Genomic DNA, 27,833 nt, shown 5'->3' on the forward strand with positions numbered 1-27,833 from the left:
GAGCCACTGCAGTGAGTGTGGCCAAAGCAAAACCCACCTTCATGCTGATGGCTCTCCCCTTCAGTTTACGACCTCAACCCCAAGTGACCGTGAATCCCGCCACATTGCCCTATTCCACTCACTCCCCCGCTTCTGGATAACAATTCCCACCTTTAACGGATTGCGTAAGGCTGACTTTTAATTTCATGGTTGCAGTCACCATTTGCAGTGATTTTGGAGCCCCTCAAAATACAGTCTGTCACTGTTTTCACTGTTTCCCCACCTATTTGCCATGAAGTGATGGGACTGGATGCCATGATCTTTGTTTTCTGAATGTTGAGTTTTAAGTTAACTTTTTCACTCTCCTCTTTCACTTTCATCAAGAGGCTCATTAGTTCTTTGCTTTCTGCTATAAAGGTAGTGTCATCTGCATATTTGAGGTTATTGACATTTCTCCTGGCAATCCTGATTCCAGCCTGTGCTTCATTCAGCCTGCATTTCACATGTACTCTGCATATAAGTTTAATAAGCAGGGTGAGAAATACGCAACCTTGACACAACCTGATGTGAAGAACTGACTCATTTGAAAAGACCCTGATGCTGGGAAAGACTGAAGGCAGGAGGAGAAGGGAACGACAGAGGATAAGATGGTTGGATGGCATCACCAACTCGATGGAGAGGAGTTTGAGCGAGCTTCCGGAGTTGGTGATGGACAAGGAAGCCTGGTGTGCAGCAGTCCATGGGGTCTCAAAGAGTCAGACATGACTGAGTGACTGAATTGATTGATTAAGGCTAACAGTATGGAGGGCAATCTGCTTTACTGAGATCCACCCACTTAAATATTTATCTCATCCAAAAATAAACCCTTACAGAACCTCTAGAATAGTGTTCAACCATGTATGTGGGCACCGCAGCCTTTCCAAGTTGACGTCGTGGTGGATCTCTCCCGAATGGACCTCTTGTGGAAAAGGAGGGCCGGGTTGGACAGGGGCACTGACCGTTCCTCACAGGATGAGGTAGGAAGGCAGAACGAAGGACTGGGAGCTGATTGGCAGGTGTGTGTGGTGCTGAGTCTGTGAAAATTCTCTTCAGATAACTTCAGTCCTCTCGAAAAGTAGGAAGCAAGGTTCTCTGATAAGAGTGAATATGGCGGACCAGGTGTCAGGAGGTTGAGAACCAAAGGGAAGGGAAGGCGGGAAACAGAAGTATTACACAATGGCAAATAAAGATGTTACGCAATATGGACTTAAGAGAATAGGGAAGTCTGAACTTTGAAGACTGGGACCTATTTGTACATGTCTTCCTAACTCCGCTATAAACTCCCTGGAAGCAAAACTGGTATCTTATTCTGCCGTCTACTTATCTCAGGGTTTCTCACACTTGAAGTCACTGAACAGTGAACACCTGCTTTCCTTTAAGGGCCTGAGCAATGAGACCTTTTCAAACTCACCTGTCTGCCTCCAATACCATTTCTATACCCAGAGGTAAAATAACCTGTGAAAAGTCTTACCTCAAATACGTAGCAGAACTAGAAATTTAACTCTTCTCTTTGGTTCTATAGCCTGACCCATTCTGATATATTGCCACCTGAAGTATTCTGAACAAGTGTAAATGATCAAGTAACTCACTCCCTTCTATTCTGGTTTTGTACCAAGAGTTTCATCCGATTTTTCCTGAAATGGCCTTCCTGTCTCTGCTGTAAGTTCCAGGGACATGCTTTAATTTCCAAATGTCCTTATTCAATCCCTTTCAAACAACTCTCTGCTTTAATTCTCAGAAACAGTGTTGCTTTGAGTCTTCAGGAATGCTATGTTTTTTCATAGCCTGGAACTTACTCTGGGATTCAGGGTCTTGTGATTCCTCCATGTTGGGCCCTGAAACTAGTCTTATAGCTTATACTTGTCAAAGGGGAATTCCTGATAGCTGGCTTAGCTCTGACTCAGGTGGAGTCACAGGTCATGCTCTTCATAGTCAGCTCTGTATGTCTGGTTTCTCAGCATTTTGTGAGTCAATAATGACTACAAAGAAAATTGTCCATAGTCATTTAATTCCATATTATGATGAATATTGATTCTTTCCAAGGGAAAGTTCTATTTTTAAGTTATTAATGCATTACTTATTAATATATTACTAAATGCACCAGACATTTTCTTCTAAGTGCTGAGAACACAGAGATGAATGAAAAGAAAAGTGATTGTCATACTAGCTGCTGACACACTGACTAGGGAGAGATACATGTTGACAGATAATTATGACACATTGTGAAGTGAATTCTGAAATGCTGGGAGCGGCTCAGGGAGGAGACGGCAAACTCCTCTTGGGAAAGACCTGGAAAATTTCCAGAGAGATGGAGCTTTGACACTGGGACAAAAAGGCAGAAAGAAAGATGACAACAGAATCAGAAAGAGACATACTGGGACTTCCCTGGTGGTCCAGTGGTTAAGACTTGGCCTTCCAAACAGGGGGTGAGGGTTCAATCCTTGGTCAGGGAACTAAGATCCCACATGCCTTGCAGTCAAAAAAACCAAAACATAAAAACAGAAGCAATATTTTAACAAATTTAATAAAGACTTTAAAAGAGGTCTATATTTTTTTTAGAAATATTTTTTAAAAACAGAGAGATGCTGTGTTTGAGGACAGGTACCTTCTGTAGAGCTGAAATACATGTATTTTGGGAATTAATTTGAGAATGTCAAACTCCTGGTAGAATCATATCACTTCCTTAGTGATTATCTCCTCTAACTTCCTCATTCATAGATGAGAAAACTGAGGCTCAGAGGCAGTGAGAAATGTTATTATACCGTTTCCTCTTCTGTGGGATTTCATAAACACCATGATCCCTGTTCTCTCTGAATAAGGATACAGATATACATATACAGGTTATTTTCCTGACCTGCATGCAACAGTAGCATCTTAGTAAATTTGGAAATAGCAGCTGGAAAAAAAATTAAAAAGCTCCCACTGCTCTGTATTCTTCTTCACTCCCAAGGTTTCAGAAACCCTGTGAAAAGTATGCTCTGGATATCATCAAAATTCCAGTCATTTTCTGTCATCCTGTGATAGACAGAAACAATGCTCCTGCAATGTTTCTTGTTTTTCCTTTTATTGATAATGGTCAGTTTCAAGGAAGGGGGTGGATTTGAAAATAAATATATACCTATCACAAAACAGTTAGAAAACTGTCAGTATTCGAAGTTGTTGACAGATCAAGAATGATCAATTTTTACTAGTTGAATAACCTAGTATTATTCTAAATGTATTACCCATGCCATGAGATGGCCTCAAATATGCATCATCCTTAATTACTTAAAGGCCCTCTTTCCCATCACAGAAACACAGTGCTTAAGACTCCAGTTCTGTGTTCTTTTTTATAAGACAGTGACAGTTTTAAAGTCCAAAAACAGACGCTATTTCAGCTGTTGGTTCTATTTGGCCAGCATTTCTTCTCAAATATGACTGTCTTAAAAGAGTACAAATACAGAGTTTCAAACGGGGATTGAGTTATCTTAGTCCCACTAAAGCAGACTGAGAAAACTGACACGAGTCAGTTACTTCGGCGTCTAAAAAGAGGAAAAACTAGCCCTTTAAAAATATTATAGCTGCCTATAAAGTGGAAGGCAATTTTCATCTATCTTGCAAGGCAATGTAATTAAGAACATTTTTACCTAGAAGGCAATGGCACCCCACTCCAGTACTCTTGCCTGGAAAATCCCATGGACGGAGGAGCCTGGTGGGCTGCAGTCCATGGGGTCGCTAAGAGTCGGACACGACTGAGCGACTTCACTTTCACTTTTCACTTTTCACTTTCATGCACTGGAGAAGGAAATGGCAACTCACTCCAGTGTTCTTGCCTGGAGAATCCCAGGGATGGCCGAGCCTGATGGGCTGCCGTCTACGGGGTCGCACAAAATCAGAGAGGACTGAAGCAACTTAGCAGCAGCAGCACACAACTTTATTAACTTATGTTTGGAACTAAAGAAACTGCTTGAGAGTAGATCTCAACATATGGAAAAGCACAAGAACAAATAAAACATGTAGATGCTTCAGGAACAAGACTTTTGTTTGAACATTTTTGAGATCTATGTGTTGTTCTCAAGGTAAGGCAAACACTGCCCAAGGAAGTCGATTGCAGTATCACAGGGTTCAGACATAAGTCATACAAAATGAGAAAGGGCACTGCTAAGATTTGGTCTAGCAATACTATTCTGTTATAGATCCACCCTGTAAAAATCAAGCCCAGGCAGAGCTATTTTGTAAAAAAATAAGAAAAATAGAAGAGCTGATTAAATACAAAAGAAGAAACATAATCAGTGAAGAGATGAAACATTAAGGTTGGATCTTTGTCAAATAACATGAGAACTATTTACAGAACTGCTACCCAGAAATTTCATGGCAATGGCACTTCCTCTATTTTCTATGATAGCTTATCTCTAGTAAAAAAAATATACTCAATCCTTGGCTAGGAAACTAACTGCTAAAGTTTTCCTCCTATTTTTGTTTAATTAAGTAGTTGGAAACAATATTCAACATAGCGCAAAGGAACCTGAGTCTACTTGACAAGTAAAATGAGTGAAATCTAAGTAGCACAATCAGACATTAGTCTGCACTAACAAGGCATTAGTCTCTGTCATCTGCAGACTCTTTATTGCTTATGGCTGGGACTCAAACAGCCCTGAGTCACACTGACACTATGACTTTATTCCATGGTCCCTACAAACACTGTAAGATTTGATTTTCTATACCTTTCTTTTTAGGTTGAAACATCTCACCCAAGGAATAAGTTAGAAAAAGCTGTGTGGTGGCTATGTTATTTGCAGTCCAAAGACTCCAACTCCAACCACCAATAGAGTGAGTTCCATCTCCAGTGTCTCCCTGCACGGTAAATCTAGAGATTAAAATAAGAGGGGAAAGTTCCGTAAATACATACGGGAGAATTTCAACAGAGGAAAGAAAAACACTTTTTTGAATCAATTCCTTCAGAAAAATAAAAATTTGAAAGACTTCACTTTTGGATGTATTCCCTTAAATACAAAGAGGCACTTTAACTTCAAAATATGTCCTTTTTTTTTTTTTTTTAGAATTGCAGTATTAAGCCATGTTGCCATTTGCCCACAGATGTATCAGAGTCACAAGTGCTGTGGTCAGAAGTCTTTCCCCTTCTTCAGTTGACTGGTGATTTCATATGTTCTAGGAATATTTTTATCTTTTGGCATGATGCTCTATACCATATGGTATAACACACTGACAAGCAAAAAGGGTAGAACTAGTTTGAAATATATACACATATATACACACATATATTTATACATTTATATATTCACACACACATACACTGCATGCATAGTGAAAGAAGTTGCATGGATGCCTGCAAAGAAATAAGGGCAAAGTGACACACTCTGCATACAGAACTGAGCTTCTTTGTCCCCGTGGAAAAAGGTCATTCAAAATCCAAAGCAAGACTGAGAGTTCACTACAGGCCTGAAAGCATTCAAGAGACACAACAGAAACCCCTATGCTTTGCTACAGTATCAAGTAATATTTGAACCGCCTGTAACACTTATATCACACAATATTTAATGCTGCTTCTCTAAGTGCAATGGTAACTGCAGCAGCCCCACACAACAAGTTGCAGAATCCATTTAGGAGACAGTGTTAAAATGGGAAATACACCAAACTATCTTTAATGGATTCCAGAGGGTGAAAATATCCTTCATCTCAGGTTTCAGGTTCCTTCAACATGATTTTCCTTCTGAAAACAGTGATCTAGAATCAAATTTCACAATCAAAAGGATTAAGGTATGACACTCAGCCTGCTCATTATTCTTCCTGTCAAGAGGTCGTTTTCGTTGTTCAGTCACCCAGTCATGTCTAATTCTGTGACCCCATGGACTGTAGCCCACCGGGTTCCCCTGTCCATGGGATTTCCTAGGCAAGAATACTGGAGTGGGTTGCCATTTCCTTCTCTAGGGGATCTTCACCCAAGGACCAAACCAGGATGCCCTGCATTAGCAGGCGGATTCTTTACCACTGAGCCAACGTGATTTTCCTTTGGAAAACAGTGATCTTGAATCAGATTTTACAAGTTTTCAAAAAGATTAAGGTGTAACAGCCTGCTCATTGTTCTTGGAATCCTCCAGACAAGAATACTGGAGTGGGTAGCCATTCCCTTCTCCAGGGGATCTTCTCAACTCAGGGATAGAACCAATGTCTCCTGCATGGCAGGCAGATTCTTTACTGTCTGAGCCACCAGGGAAGCCCTGTCAGTAGGTAGGAATCCTGAGAAAACACACAGAGGAAAAGCTTCTTAACAATGATTTCTTGGATAGGACACCAAAAGCACAGGCCACAAAAGCAAACTGAACAAGCGGGGCCATGCCAAACTCAAGAGCTTCTGCACAGGAAAGGAAACGACTGATAAAATGAAAAAGCAACCGACAGGATGGGAGAAAATATTTGCAAACCATATATCTGACAAAGCATTTACTACTCAATATCTATAGGTAACTCCAACAACTTAATAGCAAAAAAAACAAATAACCTGATTAAAAATGCAAAAAGGAACAGAATAGGTGTTCTTCTAAAGAAGACATACAAATGTCCTTCTCTTACAAATGTGAGAAGGTGCTCAACATAACTAATCATCAGAGCAATGCAAATCAAAACTAGAATGAGATATAACCTCACACCTGTAAGGATGACTACTATTAAAGAGAAAAAAGCCAAGTGCTGGCAAAGATGTAAAGGGAACTTTTGTACTGTTGGCGGGGATGTAAGTAAATTGGTACAGTCACTCTAAAAAAACAGAAAGTTCCTCAAAAAATTAAAATTAGAACTACCATATGATCCAACAATTCCACTTCTGGGTATATATCCCCCCAAAATTGAAATAAGGATATGTGTACTTCCCAAAGAGATATGTGCACTTCCATGTTCATTAAAGCATTATTCATAATAGCCCAAGACACAGAAGCAACCTGAATGTTCATCAATGGGCAAACAGATAAAGAAAATGGGGTTTATACATACAATGGATTGTTATTCAGCCTTAAGAAGGAAGCCCTGCCATTTGTGACTACATGAATGAACCTCAGGGAAATGATGTTAAGTCATATAAGCCAAACACAAAAGGATAAATACCATGTCATATCGCTTATATGAGGAATTACAAATAGTCAAACTTGTAGAAGAAGAGGCTAGAATTTGGGTTAACAGGGGTTAGAGGGAGGAGAAAACAGACAGGTATTAGTCAAAAGGTACAAAGTTTCAGTTGCTGCTGCTGCTAAGTCACTTCAGTCGTGTCTGACTCTGTGCGACCCCATAGACAGCAGCCACTAGGCTCCTCTGTGCCTGGGATTCTCCAGGCAAGAACCAGGATAAATAAGTCCTAGAGACCTATTGTACACCATAGTGCCTCTAATTAATATTGTGGTGGTGGTGGCGTTCAGTCGCTAAGTCGTGTCCAACTCTTTGTGACCCCATGGACTGCAGCACCCAGGCCCCTTTGTCCTCCACCACCTCCCAGAGTTTGCTCAAATTCATGTCCATTGTGTTGGTGATGCTATCTCACCATTTCATCCTCTGCTCTGCTGCTCCCTTCTCCTTTTGCCCTCAATCTTTCCCAGCATCAGAGTCTTTTCCAATGAGTTGGCTCTTTGCATCAGGTGGCCAAAATATTGGAGTTTCAGCTTTAGCAGCAGTACTTTCAGTGAATATTCAGGGTTGATTTCTGTTGAGATTGACTGGTTTGATCTCCCTGCAGTCCAAGGGACTCTCAATAGTCTTCTCCAGCACCACAATTCAAAAGTTATTAATTCTTCAGTACTCAGCCTTCTTTAGAGTACAACTCTTACATCCGTACATGACTACTGGAAAAATAGCTTTGACTTATGGACCTGTGTCAGCAAAGTGATGTCTCTGTTTTTTAATATGCTAAGTTGTCATGTATACTTAAAAATTTGCTAAGAGGGTAGATGTAGATACTATGTTAAGTGTTCTTAATAATAATAAAGAAAGTAGGTGGGAGAAAACTTTTGTAGATGATGGATTATGTTTATGACACATGCTGTTGTGATGGTTTCATTGATGTATATGCTGTGCTGTGCTTAGTTGCTGAATCGTGTCCAACTCTTTGTGACCTCATGGACTGCAGCCCACCAGGCTCCTCTGACCATAGGGATTCCCCAGGCAAGAATACTGCAGTGCGTAGCCTATCACTTCTCTGGGGGATCTTCCCAACCCAGGAAGCCCTCATTGATGTATAATTATCTCCAAATTCATCAAATCGTAAACATTAAACATATATAGCTTTGTGTATGTCAAAAAAAGGAGAGAGAGAGAGACAGGGTCCTGCATGATCTGTCCTGTTCTCCACTGTCTCTGACAAAGGATGTGGACGCACAGTGGACCTCAATTCCTCTGCTAAGCCATTAAGTGAGGCGGTGCAAAGCCAGTAAACAGAAAAAGGAAAAAGAGATGTTTCCTCACACTGGCCAACAAATGTGACTTTCGTACAATCTAATGTAAGAAGGAGAAAGTAGACTAGCACTGCCTGTTTTTTTTCAATCTTAATATATTCTTTTAAAAGTCCAAGTGTACATATTCATATCTTAGTTAAATTTTTATTAGAAATGCTTAAAAGTCATATTAGATCTTAATACTTTCATTCTTAGTCAAGGGTAAGGGCATATGCCAGAACCGTATTACAAGAAAACTTCAAAAGAACATGGAAAAAAAATGCTAAATTAAAAAAAAATGAAGTCAGCACTATGGCTTTGAAACCTAACTGCACTGTATTCTAGCTGTGTGACTTTGGGAACATTATTTCAATGAGACTTACTTTTGTACCCCTATAAAAATGAGGAAAGTTATTCTGAGGGAGGACTCTATTAATTCACTCTACCAATGGCTATAAAGTCCTTGCCTCAGTGTCTCTTAGGCACACAAGAAGTGCTCAGAAGGGTTGGCCGCCATTATTACAAGTCAAACGAATTCTGTAGGAGTGTGTACTCAAAACACAAAAATAGACTGGAAAGTCAGTAATATCGGAGTAGCTGAACATCTCCACCAGGTGACTGTCCATTATCCAAAGATGTTAATCCCTTCACTTCCTGCCCCCAAAGTACAGCCCTGCCAAAATGCTGGGTGACAACTAGACGTGACCAAACAACAACTTTCTGGAATAAAGTGGTCTGGGGACCAGACTTCTAAAGAGCAGCTGATACAAAGCAGAGCTTTCACCAGGGCAATGCTGATTTTCAAACAGAAAATCTGGTCTCTTTAATATTTACAAGTAATCAGCCCACCATTATTAGTGATCAGGGTACTAAAGACCAAAATGTGTGTGAATCTACGTGATTAACCCAAATCAGGCTCTGCTCTTTCACAAACAAGCTCTGATTTGTTCAACAAAGCACTCTATTCACCAACAGAGGGAAGAGGAACCACAAGCACAGTTATACAAATCCAGTGCCTAGACCTGGAAGTTAACAATACATATTTTTAAATTCTGAATTTTCAGAAGCAGGAAATTTTAGGAATTGACTGCACTCTAGTTGCTATGTTTTCAGTTAGGTTTACACTAAAGAATAATCAAATAATCCAGTGGACTTCCCTGCTGGTCCAATGGTAAAGAATCCACCTGCCAATGCTAGAGACATGGCTTCAATTCTTGATCCAGGAAGATCCCACAAGCTGAGGAGCACCTAAGCCCATGCACCATTATTACTGAGCCTGTGATCTAGAGCCCATGCTCCATAAGAGAGGCTACCGCAATGAGAAGCCCGTGCACCACAATGAGGAGTAGTCCCTACTCGCTGCAACTAGAGAAAACCTGTACAAAGCAATAAAGACCCAGAACAACCAAAAATAAATAAATACAATTTAAAAAATTATCATTGCACTAATATATGTTCTCCATTTATAAATACTCATGCTAGGTAAGCACTCGCTTATGAAATCTTTTTATTAAAGTTGCAGAAAAATCGATACATATTGACATCATTTTTGTATGTAGTTTGTATGTTTTGATATCAATACCTATGACTCTAAAATAGTTATATTGAAATAAATAACAATTACTGCACCAAACCCATTTCCTCATCCTTTATTATAATAAGTATTGACCGAGGACCTATTCAGTGTCAGATATTGCGCTTCGTGCAAAAACTAAAGTCAACTTTCAAAGTTTCTTCTTCATTATTATCAATTATTTAGGATACAGTTATGAAGAGAAATGACAATAGACTTAAATCCTGTTATGATTGTACTTTTAATAAAATTTCCATTAATTTTTGTATTAAGCAATTACAGACTTAATGAATCCTCTCCACTTTGCTACAGACCAAAAAAAAAAAAAAAGATCCAATCCCAAATACTTCATTGTTGAAAAAAAAATGCCAAAGCCATAAAAATGAGCACTTGGGCCATAAAAATGCATGATATAATAGATGTCACCTTCTGTTATTCGGCAAAGCAGCTTTCTATAATTTTGTCCTTTGCCTTTCACAGAACAGTAACCTGAAGTTGTTTCAATGGGGTTTTACTTTGGATAAAGTACAAAAATATTCTTTTCCAAGAAGCCGTTAATCTTTCCTCTGCAGCCGATGGCGCTCAATTTGGGGGAAACCAGAGACATACAGCATCCTGCCACCCAGGTCCCTTCAACTCCCCCAGATTCTCCCTTTGCTTTCTCCTCCAGGCCACGGGTAGCAGCAAACAGGGATGAACCTCAGTGCTCCCAGTTGGCATCACACTTTCAAAAAATATATTCCTTTCTTTAACCTATCAGTGGGCTCCCCTGGTGGCTCAGTGATAAAGAATCTGCCTGCCAAAGCAGGAGACCCTGATTTGATCCCTGGATCAGGAAGATCCCCTGAAGGAGGAAATGGCAACTCACTCCAGTATTCTTGCCTGGAGAATCCCATGGACAGAGAAGCCTAGCAGGCTACAGTCGATGGGGTCACAAAGAGAGCTGGATATGACTTAGCGACTAAACAGCAACAACAACCTATCAGCATACATTTTAAAAAGTCACTGGTTCAACAACAGGATTAAAAAAATTCAACTTTAATTCATAACTTCAGCTTTTTCTTCCTTTTTCTGGAAACCATTTTTCCGAGCCTTTATTTTAACATACATTGTAAACTTTTATGTTAAAGAAAAATGTATACATTTACACATTGTGAGATTTTTAAAGAGAATTTAAGACATATACAAACTTATTTTTTAATTTAAAACTGGGTTTCCGTTGGCACTGGTGTAGGTGAGGGGTTTTTAGTCCCTTGCTCCTGGCTTTGAAGGCTGGGACTAGTTGGTCCAGAAACTCTGGAAACTTCAAGAGAGATCTACTGAGTGTGTTTTGGTTTTTGTTTATTCTCTGCTTTTGGTGACTGGTGTGCCTAACCATGTCTGCAGGAGTGCCGTGGAGCCCTCCCGCCTGCATCCGCCCTCCCGCCTGCATCCGCCCTCCCTGGCATCAAGGATCAGAAGGCCAGGCCAGCCCATCACCAACACTCTGGGCTTCAGGCCTTTCTGCTGAGCGGTTTCAATACAGAAAGTGCATTTCGATTAAAAATAGATATATATTTAAAAGATGCATGGAGTTACACAGATACACAATAAACCTTACTTATGAATTGATGGATAAGGAAGAGAAACATCAATGAATAGCTCATGGTAATCTCCATTGTTATGTATTAGCAAAGACTGAGTACTTTTTTTATTGTTTTTTTTTTTTTTTTTAAGACGTGTTTATTTTTGGTTGCACTGGGTCTTCGTTGCTGGGAGAGACCTTTCTCTAGTTGTGGTGCTTGAGAGCTTTTCTCTAGTTGTGTCAAGTGGGGGCTACTCTCTAGTTACGATGTGCAGATTTCTCATTGTGGTGGCTTCTCTTGTTGGGGAGCATGGGTTCTAGGAACACGGGCTTCAACAGCTGCAGGGCACGGGCTTAGTTGCTCGGAGGCATGTGGGGTCTTCCCAGACCAGTGGTGGAACCCGTGTCTCCTGGATTGGTAGGAGGACTCTTAACCACTAGATCATCAAAGAAGCCTGATAGAGAGTATTTTTAAATGTTTATCTTCTATCCTGCTCCTCACGGGCAACCAGAAAAGTGACCCCAGTTCCAGTCTTTTCTGCCCTCTGAACTTCCTTGCAAGAAGCTGCTATGTTAGCTTTTTAGGGCCACTATAACAAATTAGCATGAACCTGTGGCTTGCATGTGAGCGAGCTAAGTCATTTCAGTCATGTCTGACTCTTTGCAACCCCATTGCTGTAACCCACCAGGCTCCTCTGTCCATGGGATTCTCCAGGCAAGAATACTGGAGTGGGTTGCCATGCCCTGCCCCAGGGGATCTTCCCAACCTAGGGATCGAACCCATGTCACTTGCTGCATTGGCAGGAGGGTTCTTTACCACTACTACCACCTGGGGCCAGTTGTCCAAAGTGGCTTTCCCCAGGTGTTAGCAGGGTGAGGCTCCATTCTGGAGCCTCTAGAAAGGGCTCTATTTCCTTGCTTATCCAGCTTTAAGAGGTGTCTGCATTCTTTGGCCTTTGTACTCCTTAATCCATCTCCAGAGCAGCAATAGTCAAGTGACTTCCCCTCCTGCCTCACTCTCCCCATTTTAATTTGTGATTGCATTAGGCCCACCAAATAGTTTGGGATCACCACCCGTTTTAAGGTTAGCTGATTAGCAACCTTCATTCAACTCTGCCAAGGAGAAGGCAATGGCACTCCACTCCAGTACTCTTGCCTGGAAAATCCCATGGACAGAGGAGCCTGGTAGGCTGCAGTCCGTGGGGTCGGCTAAGAGTCGGACACGACTGAGCGACTTCCCTTTCACTTTTCACTTTCATGCATTGGAGAAGGAAATGGCAACCCATTCCAGTATTCTTGCCTGGAGAATCCCAGGGACGGGGGTGCCTGGTGGGCTGCCGTCTATGGGGTTGCACAGAGTCGGACACAACTGAAGCGACTTAGCAGCAGCAGCAGCAGCAGCAAGGGACTTAGTCATAGGTTCTAGAGATTAAGGTGGGAACAATTTGGGGATTAAGCAGGTATTAGTCTGTCTACCACAGCTATAATGAACCTGGAATCAAAAACCCAGTTCTACCCAGGTAGCCCTGCAAACTGGTTCATTTCTCATTGTGCTCATCTCTTCTGAAAAAATAGCTTCACAGCTATCTCATGAACGGTAGGGAAGGTTAAATTAGACAATATGTGCAAAACCAGCTAAGCACAGAGCCTGGTTTGTTCATTTCCATCTTCCCTTACCTTCCTCTCAAAAGTCAGCATCCTAGCGGGGTGGAGAAGGATTTTGGACCCAGGTCCATTATGGCTTCACAGGTTTGTTCCTTGCCTTACACTGCACTTCTTCTACAAGAAAAGTCCCACTAGTAGGGAACACTGAGCTATGGATGATTTTACATACATAATTTTATCCTTCATGACTAAGATAAGCACTTCAAGATTTCACTCTGATAATGATAAGAGATTTATGCTGATCTGGCATAAAGTCTGAATATTCAAAGGCAGCAGTCGTCAACCTTTTTGTCACCAGGGAACCACTTTTACGGAAGACAGTTTTCCCACAGATCAGGGAGGGGCATGGTTTTGGATGATTCATTACAAGTCCATGACATTTATGGTGCGCTTTATTTCTAGTATTATTACATCAGCTCCACCTCAGATCATCAGGCAGTAGATCCCAGAGGTTCAGAACCCCTGTTTAAAGGGATAGCCAGGATTTGTCAGCAAATTTTAATTCCAGTGTTGAGCAATCCTCAGTGTGGATCCTGTCAGCAGTTTGGAACTTCCCAAGAACCAGACAATAGTCTCTTTGAATGACACACAAATAAACAGCAAAGTACTGCATTTTCCAAAACTCAGCTGTTCCTCTAATTACACAGTAGGAACACTATCTTCAGGACCCTTTTTAAAAAGATACAAAATAAGATAGTGATGCAGCCTGAAAGGTCACAAAAGGTAAGAGCAATCCAAGCTCCTTGGCTTAGTAAGGGTAAGTGTAGCAACCTCTAACTGATCAGTCAATTAATTAGTCAAGGGTCATAGATGTGCCTGGAGAGCGTCTTATCACCTCCTATGTAAAAGTCATACAAATCCACCTGCTGAATCAGCATCCTCTCAAGTACATAATGACTTTGCTTTCAGGTGCCCACATCCTTCTCCCACATTCTGTCATGAGAAAAGGAGAAGGAACAAGAAAACCATCCCCTAATGATGACAACCTAGTTCCTCTCATTCTCTTGGCAGTGGTAACAGTGTGAGGGATCCGGAGCATCAGTGTCTCATCGGGGAGTAATTAAGTAATTAGAAAGAGGAAATAATTGATTGTGTGCTACAGAGATGTCAACAAACCCACATTTCAAAACAACTCATTATCTACATAACCTTGACATCTTCTAACTTAAAAATAATCAGATTGTTTACATTGACTAAAATTTATCTTAAAATATTTAAATAGGATTTCTTACCAATAAGAGCATTGGGGGTGGGATGGGGGGCGGGATATGTGTGTTATGGGAGAAGAATGAAAAAGGGAAGGAAACTCATTCTACTTTTTTCCTCCTAAAGAGCAACGAGGAGAAAAGTGTTTCTGGGAAATACCAAGGAAACCTGATGTTGCAAGCGAACTGTCTTCCAAGTGACTTCACACTTTACAAAACGTGCACTTCACTTCTCATATCTACCTGTGTGGTGGCTGTCACTTCCACTTTCTATTAAGGAAGATGATTCAGTGGTCATTGGACTATGGATCCTTTGAACATCCTGTTGAGGAGGGGAACTCGCTATGACATCGTCCAGAGAATGTCATTCAGTGAGGTGTCCTCTCCTGAGGATTTTTCTCAGCCAGCATGTGTTCAGTTGTGTTCTCAGAATCTAGCGTTCTCCCCTAGACCCTCCAAAAGGTCTCACCCTGCTGACTCCTTGATATCAGCCCAGTAGGACTCTGACCTCTAGGACTAAGAGAGAGTCCCTCTGTGTTGTTTAACATCACTACATCTGGAAGTGATGTGCCGCTGTAAAAACACAGAAGTGGCTTTGGAATTGGGCAATGGGCAGAAGCTAAGAAGAATTTTGAGGAGGATGATAGGAAAAACATAGATTGGACTTTGCTGGTGGTTCAGTGGTTAAGACTCCAAGTCTCCACTGCAGGGTGGCATGGGTTCCAGCCCTGCTAGGGGAACTAAGATCCCACATGCTCAGTGGTGCAGCCAAAATAAGTGAATAAATAAATAAATAAAGTAGTTTTAAAATGAAGTATCAATAATTTGTTCCTCTAAAAAAAATTGATCGCCTTGAATAGATGGCAAGGAGAAATATGAATATCAACAATTCCACTAGTGAGAACTCAGAAAGAATATATATTGATACAATTATCTTAGAGAACACTTACTTTGTCCCAAATAAACTGTAAGTAGAAATACAAACATCAAGGGCACTGCTGCTAGGGCTCAGGTGAAATGAGGAACCTGTTACTGGAAACGGGAGAAAATGGATCTTAATCATATAGCTACACAAAGTTTAGTCACAGCATGTCTTGCAGTTATGTGGAAAGTAGATTTCGTAAACAGTGAATTTGGCTATTTAGCTGGGGAGATTTTTAAGCAAAGTGTTGAAAGGACAGACTGGTCTCTTCTTGCTGCTTATATGAAAGTGTGAGAGGAAAGATACAGATTAAGGGAAAACTGTTAAGCATTGTACAAAGGACATAGGAATTAATTTGGGGAAAATTCTCAGCCTAATCCAGATTGCAAGAGACCCTAAAACTAGAAGATTCACTGACAGGAAAGAGTGCTCCGAAGGGAAAGTCAAGGATGTGGCTGGACAATTTTTGCTAGTGCCTGGGAAGAATCAGGGCTTCCCTGCACGCAGGAGATGTGGGTTCCATCCCTGGGTCGGGAAGATCCCCTGGAGAAGGGCTCAGTAACTCACTCCAGTATTTTTGCCTGGAGAATCCCATGGACAGAGAAGCCTGGTGGGCTACAGTCCGTAGGGTCACAGATAATCAAACACAACTGAAGCGACTTAGCACGAACACAGGGGAAGAGTCAAAGGTTGACATGTTCAGTCATACACGTTCATTCATATATAATTAGTCAGTCATCGAAAATGTTAGGAACGTGACTCATGTTTGCCCTCAGGCATCTCAGAAGAAGCCAGGAATATAAACGGGGTTACCCAGAGAATATCTGTGGAAAAGCCTCTTGTCTGATGGAGTAAATCGCTACGACATACATGGGAGACCCACAAGGTTCTTGGGAATTTTTGTCCTAGCACAGATCATACCCAGAGGCCCACACCTGATTTAGATGATTGAAATAATGAAACTTGGGACTTCTAAGCTGATGAAATTTAGATGAGATTTTGAGCTTTGATTTGATGCTGTAATTGGTAGAGAATTTTATGGATGTTGTGATAGGGTGGTTATATTTTGCATGTAAAATGGGCATAGATCTCTGGAGGTCAGAGGGAGCACTGTGATAGGAAAAATAGCGTCCCCCAAAGATGTCCATGTGTTAATTCCTAAAACCAAAGATGTCCATGTCTTAATCCTTAATCCCTAACCTCAGTATGTTATCTAACATGGCAAAAAGGACTTTGCCCATGTAACTGAATTAAGGACTTTCAGATGGGAAGATTATCCTGGGTGGTTCAATATAGTCACAAAGGTTCTCAGAAGAAAGGAGTGTCAGAATAGGAAAAAAGAGATTTGAGTTCTGGTGGCCTATAGAAGCTAGAAGAAGGAAGGAGATGGATTCTCTTGTCGATCCACCTTAAGGAATGCGGCCTACCAACACCTTGACTGGTCAGTAACACCCATTTTCAGACTTCTCATATTCCGAACTGTAAGATTAAAAAATCTGTGTTACACATGTAAAGATCCTGCATGTTGCAACTAAGACCTGGCGTAATCAGATAAATAAATATTTTAAAAATCTGTTACTGCCCTCTCCCCAAGACGTTTTCTATAAACACTTTCCCCTATTGATTATAAAGCTTTTAATACGGTTTTATGTGTCCTCTTCAGGAAACATGATATTTAGTGCCACTTTTATCTCATTTACAACAATTTAACAATTTTATATTTATTTTATATTTTTTGGTAGGACTGATTTTTGTCCTTTTTACAGGGGATGGGGAAGTAGAGAAAGAACAACAGAGATGTGTTTGTTTTCAACTCTGTCTTGCTACACAGACTCTGAATTTATATGAGGTTGTCTTCTAAAATACATTGGAAAGTATCTGTATTTAAGTCTGTTATTAGTAGACAGTGATTTTTTTAAAAATGTAGCTAATTATTGGACAAAAACACATATCACATATTATTAATGATGTTCTGGAAATGAACTGGATTTCCTAGCACCACTCAAATCATATCTTCTAAGTTAGAATCCTACCACTACCACTGATCCAGAATGCTGGTTCTTTGAAAAAGAAAAAATGATTAAAAACATTTTAAAATAATTTTTCAAAGTTTTATTTAAATGTATTGCTTATTTTGTATTATGAAAGAAAGGCATATGTATTTTGACAATTTGAAAATATACGCATAAAATAGGAGATAAAAAATCATCCCACAAAAAGAAATCACCTAGATATAAGCAGTGTTAGAAATCTGGGTTTAGGTTCTTGTTAATGATGAAGTAGGACTTCTTAGGTGGCTCAGTGGTAAAGAACCTGCCTGCCAATGCAGGAGATATGAGTTCAATCCCTGGATCAGGAAGATCCACTGAAGAAGGAATGGCAACCCTCTCCAGTATTCTTGTCTGGGAAATTCCATGGACAGAGAGAAGCCCGGTGGGTCACAAAGAGTCAGACACAGCAAGAATGGTGAAGTAGCTTAAAATAACCTAACATTTTCACAGATAATAAAATACAAAACAAACAAACAAAAAAAAATGTTTTAAATGCGCTAATGAACAAGCAAAAGAAGGAAGACGCTGAAGGGAAGTGACCCCTTAAAGAACAGACTCATAATGAATTAGGTCCAGGGTACACAGCATTTCCTCTGATACATCTGCAAGAGGGAGAGACAGCTGAAACTCAAGCAAAATGCTACAATATTACTGATCGAGGTGTCAGAGCTTGGGGTTGGAAGTGGGTGTAAATCCAGAAGAGAAACCTAGAAAAATATGCATATAATCACCCCTCAAATTGTTGGCCAAACTCAGAAGTATGGATCTGTGGAGGAGATTTCAAAGAGCCCTTTGGAAGGAATCAGTTGGAAGATTCAAAGAACTGAGCCGAGATTTCAGGTGCTGGCCACTGCTGGGGAGACAAGAGTTTAGGGTTTGAATCCTATCAAAGAAAAGATGCTTAGAAAATACCCTGAGATTTCCATGTGTGTGTTAGTCACTCAGTCATGTCCGACTCTTTGCGACCCCATGGACTGTAGCCCACCAGGCTCCTCTGTCCATTGGATTTCCCTGGCAATCCCATTGGAAGTGGATTTCCCAGTATATGGAGCTTTTCATAGACTTTATAAAAAAATAAAGCTTAGCTTCCCCAAGTTCAAGAGAAATACATCTGCACTCTAAAACAAAATTCAACACTCTTCAAGGGAAGATAAACATTCAGAATCTAGAAAGCTGGGTTTATAAACCAACACACCGGCCACATCTGATACAGGTGAAGATATAGAGCAACTGGAACTCTTGTATAGTATGTACTGGTGGAAGTGTTACAAACAGTATACTTTGGAAAAGTGGCATTTTCCAAGATAGTTATAAGTCTTTACCCCATGACCCATCGATCTTCTCAAAGGTTTCAGGATTTTAACCCAAGAAATAACTAAATACATGCCCACAGAGTCTTATAAAAAATGTTTGTACGTGCATGCTCAGTCACTTCAGTGGTATCCAACTCTTTTGTGACCCCATGGACTATAGCCTGCCAAGCTCCTCTGTCTGAGATTTCCCAGGCAAGAATACTGGACTGGTTGCCATTTCCTTCTCCAGGAGGTCTTCCCCATCCAAAGATCAAACCTGAGTCTCCTGCTTAGCAGGCAGACTCTTTACCAGTGAGCTGCCTGGAAAGCCCCTTCCCATACATAGAAAAGAACTAAAATCATTAACTTGAGATGTCTATTTTTTTGTGATTAGCAGTAACCCTTTGATGTACATGGATTTTTTTCCCCCCAGCAAAAACATGGTTCAATGACGTCCAGCCAAAGACCACTGGGAACAGTGGTCTGACTCCTCCCTTGCCTTTTCGGAACAGTTCCTTAGAGCTATGTGAAAGGCTGTCTGTTGGGCTATATAGTTTTCAAAAGGTTCCAGATACAACATAACTCATAACTTTAGGTTGTGCACTTCTCTTCAGTTGACAATAGCTATGGCACTTCACTCTTCTGCTGAGCAAAAATGAAGCCATTACTACTCAAACATTTGATTAAGTGATCAAAGAAAGCCACTCCATGACTATTACAAAGTCAAAAATGAGATCAATCCATAATCACATCTAAATATTGACAGAAATCACTGTCTAAATCAATAAAATGACCACATATCCCCCAAACATTACTAATTCTAGTGTCTGTTGCTTTTTCACTAATTACTGATTCAGCCTTAATGCATTCCTTTTGCCTCATCAAGGAGACTTATCAAGGTGTCCAATCACAGACTAGCCTCGACCATCTGAGAGTATCTTACCAACAGAGCAAAACCTTGCTTCCTTGAACTGTCCCCAAAATCACATAACACAACCCAAATCCCATAAATAGGTCCTTTCTAACACTCCTAGCCAGAACGAATGGTGTGTGTTCTTTCTCATAGCGATAAGCAATAATTCAACTCATTCCACTAAAGATGTGTTCCCAGTGGTCTTTGGCTGGATGTCATTGAACCATGTACATGAACATATTCTGTTTTGTAAGTTTGTTCACTTACTGTATCTTGAATGTAGATTTCTATGTCTTCATCATGGCTACATAAGTTTCTATGACTCCAATATGCAATAATTTTTTTAACTAAAACAGTATTTTTTGGAAAACAGTTTTTTTCTAATGCCTCACTGTTATAAGAAGCCCTAATGAGCACTGTGCTAATTAAATCTTTAAGGACCTTCATGATTACTTCACCAGGAGAAATTCCTTTAAATAAAATTACTGGAATTATTGCCTCAAGAGATATGAAACATAATATTACGTTGCACTCTCACCTGAATATATAACCTTAGGAGCTACTACTGTAGGACAGACAGTGTTTAAATCCACTTCAAACAGGCTAGATGTCCATCAACTCTCAGTTTCACTCATCAATTCTGTGTTGTGCTGTGTGCCGTGCTTAGTCGCTCAGTTGTGTCCGACTCTTTGCAACAATCCCCATGGACTGTAGTCCACCAGCTCCTCTGTCCATGGGGATTCTCCAGGCAAGAATACTGGAGTGAGTTGCCATGCTCTCCTCAACAGGATCTTCCCAACACAGGGATCAAACCCAGGTCTCCCACATCGCAGGAGGATTCTCTGTCTTATCAACTCTGATGGTCCTTTGTCCTCAACAAACTAGACTTCTCATCAGCTTCTGACACAGATAACTCCCTTACCTGTTTAAACATCTTTCTATCTCGTTTCCAGGATGCCACATTCACTTGGTTTTCTTCCCATGCCATTGGCCACTCCTTCTCAGTCTTCTTTGGTGATCTTCTGCCTGGCTCTTCAATAAGAAGAATGCCCTGGGACCCCTGCTTCTTCATCATTCTTCCACAAGGTGACCAATCTTACTCATGACTTTATGTTCCATTTTCATATTTGTGACTTTTATAATTAAATATCCTCCCTGGACCTTGCTACCAAGCACCAGAAACAGACTTCTCTACTGATCTAATATGTCCCCAACAAAATCATTGATCTCCCCAACTTCCCCACCTGACCGAGATCCACCCAGATGATCAGACAAAAAACAAGGGAGAGGAAAAAAAGCTACAAAGAACCTAGTGGTATGAAAAAGTGACGCAACAAGAAAATAGATTTCAAAGTGAGTGCTTGTATGTTCCATTCTCCTTCCCCTTTTCAAATCAGATAACCAAGTGACGCACTTCTGGGTTTTTGTTGTTAATATGCTGTTCTTTCTCTTCTAATAAAAATAACAGAATTAGTGTATAAAATACACACTACAAGCTCACTGCTGTGCTTAGTCGTTCAGTCGTGTGGGACTCTGCACACTCTTTGTGGGACCCATGTACTGCAGACCACCACGTTCCTCTGTCCATGGGATTCTCCAGGCAAGAATACTGGAGTGGGTTGCTATGCCCTCCTTCAGGGGACCATTCCCAACCCAGGGATTGAACCCAGGTCTCCCCAAACGCAGGCGTATTCTTTACAGTCTGAGCCGCCAGGGAAGCCCAAGAAACCAAAGTGGGTAGCCTATCCCTTCTCCTGGGGATCTTCCCCAACCAGGAATCGAACCCGAGTCTCCTGCACTTCAGGTAGATTTCCTTACCAGCTGAGATACCAGGGAAGCCCCTGCAAGCTCACTGAGTACCCCCAAAAATAGGGGTTACTATTTTTTTTTTTTTCCAGATGCCGGCCTGTGGTAAACTGAGACCCAGAGAGGCAGCCAGAGTACTGCTCATACCATACACTGGGATTTTCCTAAAACATTTCACTTTTAACAAAATGAAATGAAACAGAATTCCCCTCCTGGGATACCTCGCAGGCTAGGCCATAAAGCATCAACTCACTGCAGCAAGGCACCAAAACGTGTCTGGAAACATGCGTGACACCTAGTGTGTAATACCGCAAACCCAGGGCTGACTACAACCGAGCCTGGAGCAGCGAATCGAATTCGAATTCGGTGCCCACGCTGTAAAAAGGTCTGCGCGTGCCTGAGAGAAAGGCAGGGGAAGCTTTGTGTTAACACCCGACCCCCAGAGACGCCGGCGTGCCCCCAAGTTGTGAGCCCGCGCGCCGGGATGGTGGAGGGCGGTCTGGGCCCAGGACGCATGCGTGGCCCGGGCTGGCGCGGGGTCGTCGGGGCGCTTACCTGGTGCGCCGCGCATTCAGGCACAAGACCAGCAGCAGCAGGGCCGCGGCGAGGGCCAGGCCCGGGTAGCCGAGCGACCGCGTCAGCCACGGCTCCGGCCAGAAGCCGCCCATGCCCGCGTTCATGTCTTCCGCTGTCCCGACTGCGCGCAGATCAGGGTAGCCGGGGTCTCTTTCCGAGCGGCGCGGCTCCGCGACTCTGCAAGGGCCCAGGAGGCTGACCAGGCCGTGGCGCCGCCTGGATGTCACCGAGGGCCGAGTCTCAAAGTTCCCGGACTCCCCTCCCCCGGCACCCCCCCCCCCACCCGCAACGCGCACCGCCCCCTTGGCCACCGCTTCCCGCTTGGCGCTTCTGGAACGCGGCGCGGCTCCCCCCACGCCACCCCCACTCCCACCCCTCTGTCCCCGCCCGGGGGTAGGAAGGAAAAAGGGCTCGAGACGAGGGGGAAGGGGCTAGGATTTCCCCGGCTGGAGCCGCTAATGGCCGGAGAGAAGGGGATTTCAGTTCTGAGCTGGAAGTAAGTCGGTTGCGTCCTGCATCCCTTAGCCCGCGCCCCCGGCCGGAGGGACCGCACTGGCCCTCAAGGAGATTTGGGACTGTGCCCGCTGTGCTTGGGCCCCCGCGACCACATAGAAATCCCACGCCTCCCCGCCCTGTCCATCCGGCGGGGTGCCTGCGGGCTGCGCTGCCCTCCGCCCGCCTGGTCCACGCCGCGCTCCTCGGCTCCCTCCCGCGCTTGCTGGGCACCCAGGCCAGTCCCAGGGGCCCGAAAGCCAGGGACCCGGATGGGACCCTCCAGAAGCCCTGATGGGGCAGGCCTGCCAGAAGACAGAAGACACGTGAAAGGAGCTGTTAAAAAAGGACGCTAAGGTACTAACTACAGCAGAAGTGGTATAAGCTCCCACAAGTTGTCCTTAGGATAAGGGAGAAACTTTTGAAAAGATCTTTTCCTTAGTAATGATCATTCGCATTGCTTGACACATGTGTATTTACCCTCCACACCAAACTTGGAGCAGTACTTTTTGTGTGTTAGAGAACATACAGGGCTTCCCAGGTGGCTTAGTGGTAAAGAATCTGCCTGACCATGCAGGAGCCTCAGGAGACTTGGGTTCTATCCCTGTGTCCGGAAGATCCCCTGGAGTAGGAAATGGCAACCCACTCCAGTATTCTTGCCTGGCGAATCCCATGGGTAGAGGAACCTGGTGGGCTATAGGCCATGGGGTCGCAAAGACTCTCACGTGACTGAGCAGGTATGCAAGAGAAAATATAATGAGGCTCAAGTTAAGGGCTTCCCTGGGGCTCAAACTGCAGAGAGTCTGCCTGCAATACCAGAGACCCCAGTCGGATCCCTGGGTTCTGAAGATCCCCTGGAAAAGAAAATGGCGACCCACTCCAGTATCTTTGCCAGGAGAATCCCATGCACAGAGGATCCTGGTGGCCTACAGTCCATGGGGTCACAAAGAGTCGGACAGGACTGAGTGACTAACACTTTAACTTTCACCTGAAGTAACTTACCTCTGGCCACCCAGTTAAGTAATTAATAACCATTCTAACCAGGACTATTCCAGTGCCAATATGCTCTTTCCTTTAGGTAAGATTTTTATTTCACTGTTCTCCAGACTATTACAGTGGCCTCAAAACTGGTCTCCATACCTCTGACCTTTGAGTTTTCCAGCCTGTCTCCCAGTTGCCACATCCCTACAACACAGACTTATCCAGCTTTGATCCTGGTCAAAACTCTCACTGGTTGCTTTTGTGATAAAGTCATTAATCTTGGACCTGAAATGAGAAGCTCTCCACAATCTGCCTCCATCCGTGGCTAGGACAGGTCCGTATGCTGGAACGCTTGAGCCACTGTGTCCCTCACAATCGGTCCATTCACACCTTTGTTTATGACGTTCGCAACCTGAAAAAGTTTCCTCTCTCCCCTAAATTCTATTATACCTACCTGTCAAGACCCAGCCCAAATACCACTTCCTGGTAGAAATTACTACTAAGTCTTATAATTAATCTTTCCGTCTTCCAGACTGTTAACACTCTCTGCTTTTCATTCCAGGAATCAAACCCGAGTCTTCCTGTGTCTCCTGCATTGTCAGGCAGATTCTTTACCACTGAGCCACGAGGGAAACCCTATATGTTCTCTAACACAATGCTGAAAATTGTGTTCCAGGTTTGGTGTGGAAAGTAAATACACACGCGTGAATTTTCACATTTCACATTTTCCCAAGGCGAGTTAGTTCTGTCTCACCTGCTATAGAAGGTGAGAAGCTGCTCTTAGACAACCTTGTCTTCACCTACACTCTGCCCCTTACCGCCCTGGTCCCCGACCCTGGACTTGAGATAATGTATTGGGTTGGCCAAAAGTTTTCTTCAGTTTTTATGTAAAAATGAAATAAACATTTTTCATTTTCGCCAAGAACTTTACTGAACAGTGTATTCACTGTTTTGTTCTACTACCTTCTGCCGTTTTTCAGCAACTTTGTAATTCCATCTTCCCAAAACCTTTTATCTTTTTGAGCAAAGAACTATTCCAGGTGCCTTTTACAGTCTTCCAGAGAATGGAAATTTTTTTCCACTAAGAGAATTTTGTAAAGACTGAAATAAATGTAAAACTGAAGGTACCATGTGTGGTGAATGCATTGGATGAATCAGAGCTTCCCAGCTAAGCTTTAACAGTTTTTGCCTGGTCATCGAAGAAACACACGTGGTCTTGTGGTATTCTGATGGAAGATTATGTGTTTTCTGTCAGTTAATTCCAGACACTTTTCTTCGATGCTACTTTCAGTTTGGTCTAATTGGGATCAGTACTGGCTGGAATTAATCATTTGGTTTTCCAGAAAGAAAGTGAAAGTTGCTCTGTCACGTCCAACTCTTTGCTACCTTATGGACCATACAGACCGTGGAATTCTCCAGGTCAGAATACTGGAGTGGGTAGCCATTCCCTTCTCCAGAGGATCTTCCCAACCCAGGGATCAAACCCAGGTCTCCTGCATTGCGGGCAGATTTTTTACCAGCTGAGCCACAGTGAAGCCTTTGGTTTTCCAGAATATTAGAAGACTGCCTTCCAATCCCCTATATACACAATAATATCACCTTCTTTGGATGGAGATCAAACTTTGGTGTGGTTGGTGGTGGTTCATTTCACTTGCCCCACAATCTCTTCTGTCCTTTATTTTTGTACAGTATCCACTTTTCATCCCCTGTCACAATTTGATTTAAAAACAACATGTTTTCATTACATTTAAGTACAGAATTGCATGCAGAAATACTATCAAGAACTTTTTGGAACAGAAATTCAAAGTGATGAACCTAACGAAACTGTTGCAAATGATTTTCAGTGCTTGATCTGGATATTTTGAGTATGTCATCTATTTCCCACATGACATAAGGTTGATTGTGCTCACTTAATGTCTTGATTTGATCACTATCAACTTCAACTGGTCTTCTGGAGCATGGAGCATCACCCAGCAAGAAGTCTCCACTTTTGACCCATTTGATCAGTCCCTGCACTTTCTCCATACCCTTCTTCAAATAATAAAGCATAATATATCAATGTTGCTTTTTTTTTCCACCTTCAATATTAAAATGGTTATACAAAAATTCACCCTTTATTTTTAATGCAGGCTGATATTATTGTCACAATACTGTCTAACAAAATTGTTTCTAATTGAAGTTAAAGACAACAAAACACTGCTAGAGTCATCTTACAGAAAAAAAACAAATGAACTTTTTGGCTAACCCAATAGTTGGAATGACTTTGCATGTGCCTGGCCCTTAGTTTATGGTCTAGAACTGAATTACATGTGTTGCTGTGCTTGGCCTTAAAACTGGGAATGTCTGGGCAAGCAGGAGAACTCTAATGTTTTTTGAGCTTCTTTTTCTTGTGCTTTTATTACAGGGTTCTTCTACTGCCCCTCCTATCTCCTGTCATAGATTAAGTTTTCCAGGAAGTCAGCATACAGTGAGCCAACAGCTATCCTATCCCCTCTGAGAAAAAGCAAATAGGTTTCCATCACTACTTGGCCCGCAGAGTCAGTTTACAGGATGGTATCAATGCCTCACATTTCTGTATCCACTGAAGAAAAGCCCTCTCACTAATTTTCACAAGAAGCCTCAACTTATATACTTCCCGTTTTTCGTTTGACTCCTGGATGACTCTTCTGTTTGAAAAGATAGGTTAAAATGTTCAACATTAGTTTATTGAATGTTTACCATGGGCCAGGCACCATGCTAAACTTTTTATTTTATAACATTAATAACAGACAATGCCAGCAGTTAATCACAGTGTCTTAGGTAGGTGGAAGGAGGAAGACTACACTGTCAACCCACTGAATATGGCTGGCAACTGGGTCATCTCCCTGTGATATTGCTATAGTATCTTAGAATGCTTCATGGCAAGGGTTCCCAACCTCCAGGCCTTGGACTGGTACCTCCTGTTAGATCAGTGACAGTATTAAATTAGAAATAAAGTGCACAATAAATGTAATGTGCTTGAATCATCCCCAAACCATCCCCACTCCCTTCCTGGTCCATGGAAAAATTATCTTCCATGAAACCAGTCCCTCGTGCCAAAAAGGTTGACGACCACTGCTTTATGGTACACACTTAATACATTGTGAATATGTGTTTCTCTTAGGTTTGCCATTTTTGCTAAAAGAGGACTCCATACTGTAAACTGGGGCTTCTCTGGTGACTCAGACAGTAAAGAATCTGCCTGCAATGCAGGAGACCTGGGTTTGATCCCTGGATCAGGAACCTCCCCTGGAGAAGGGAATGGCAACCCGCTCTAGTATTCTTGCCTGGAGAATCCCATGGACAGAGGAACCTGACGGGCTACAGTCCATGGGGTTGCAAAGAATCAGACATGAATGAGTGACTAGCACACACATACTGTAAACTAACCTGGTTGAAATAAAATCTAAAGACCTCTTTGATTCCCCTTTTGCTTTTGTAACCCAGTGTCAACATCACTATATTCAATCCAGTTCAATTTATTTTACTTCCAAAGCATGCCTCGATTTCCATTACTTCTCTGACAGAGATGACTAGTTGACCCACCATGTCTGCCCACTCCTCCTCATAAGGGTCCTCAATTTTTAACTCAGCACATGGCTGCCCATTACAAAGACTGCTTTCTCAGCCTTCCTTGTATAAATAGTTAGATATAACCTTGTGAATGAATTCTCACCAGTATACCAAGTTTAAGGTGTTACTTCAGACAAGTGTCCTTAATAGGCATGGCCAGACCCTTTACTTCCATTCTCTTTTCTGCTATTTAGAATATAGACACTATGCCTGGAAGCCAGGCAGCCATTGGAGCATGTATAAGTATATCCCAAATATTACATTCAGTGTTTTTTATTGTTTATATGAAATTCAGATTTAATGGGATCCTTTGTGTAGAGCCAGACATCCTGGAATGTGAAGTCAAGTGGGCCTTAGAAAGCTTCACTATGAACAAAGCTAGTGGAGATGATGGAATTCCAGTTGAGCTATTTCAAATGCTGAAAGATGATGCTGTGAAAGTGCTGCACTCAATATGCCAGCAAATTTGGAAAACTCAGCAGTGGCCACAGGACTGGAAAAGGTCAGTTTTCATTCCAATCCCAAAGAAAGGCAATGCCAAAGAATGCATTGCACTCATCTCACACACTAGTAAAGTAATGCTTAAAATTCTCCAAGCCAGGCTTCAGCAATACGTGAACCGTGAACTTCCAGATGTTCAAGCTGGTTTTAGAAAAGACAGAGGAACCAGAGATCAAATTGCCAACATCTGCTGGATCATGGGAAAAGGAAGAGAGTTCCAGAAAAACATCTATTTCTGCTTTATTGACTATGCCAAAGCCTTTGACTGT

The 27,833-nt window shown here is 42.2% G+C and overlaps 1 protein-coding gene and 1 long non-coding RNA gene across 2 annotated transcripts in view; one reads left to right on the top strand and one right to left on the bottom strand.

Annotated features, from left to right (window-relative positions):
- The window catches only part of CYP7B1 (cytochrome P450 family 7 subfamily B member 1), a 175,125-nt gene extending 152,886 nt beyond the window's left edge, over positions 1 to 22,239 (bottom strand). Inside the window, exon 1 of the mRNA XM_002692695.4 lies at positions 21,979 to 22,239. Coding sequence (XP_002692741.1) covers positions 21,979 to 22,103 — 125 coding nt within the window. The 5' untranslated portion in view covers positions 22,104 to 22,239. The remainder of the gene's footprint in view (positions 1 to 21,978) is intronic.
- A 56-nt stretch (positions 22,240 to 22,295) lies between these two features.
- Positions 22,296 to 27,833, top strand: part of LOC132342199 (uncharacterized) — a 53,864-nt gene continuing 48,326 nt past the window's right edge. Inside the window, exon 1 of the long non-coding RNA XR_009490487.1 lies at positions 22,296 to 22,848. This is a non-coding gene — a long non-coding RNA (uncharacterized lncRNA). The remainder of the gene's footprint in view (positions 22,849 to 27,833) is intronic.

The sequence above is a fragment of the Bos taurus genome, chromosome 14, assembly GCF_002263795.3.
Source record: "Bos taurus isolate L1 Dominette 01449 registration number 42190680 breed Hereford chromosome 14, ARS-UCD2.0, whole genome shotgun sequence".
NCBI lineage: Eukaryota > Metazoa > Chordata > Mammalia > Artiodactyla > Bovidae > Bos > Bos taurus.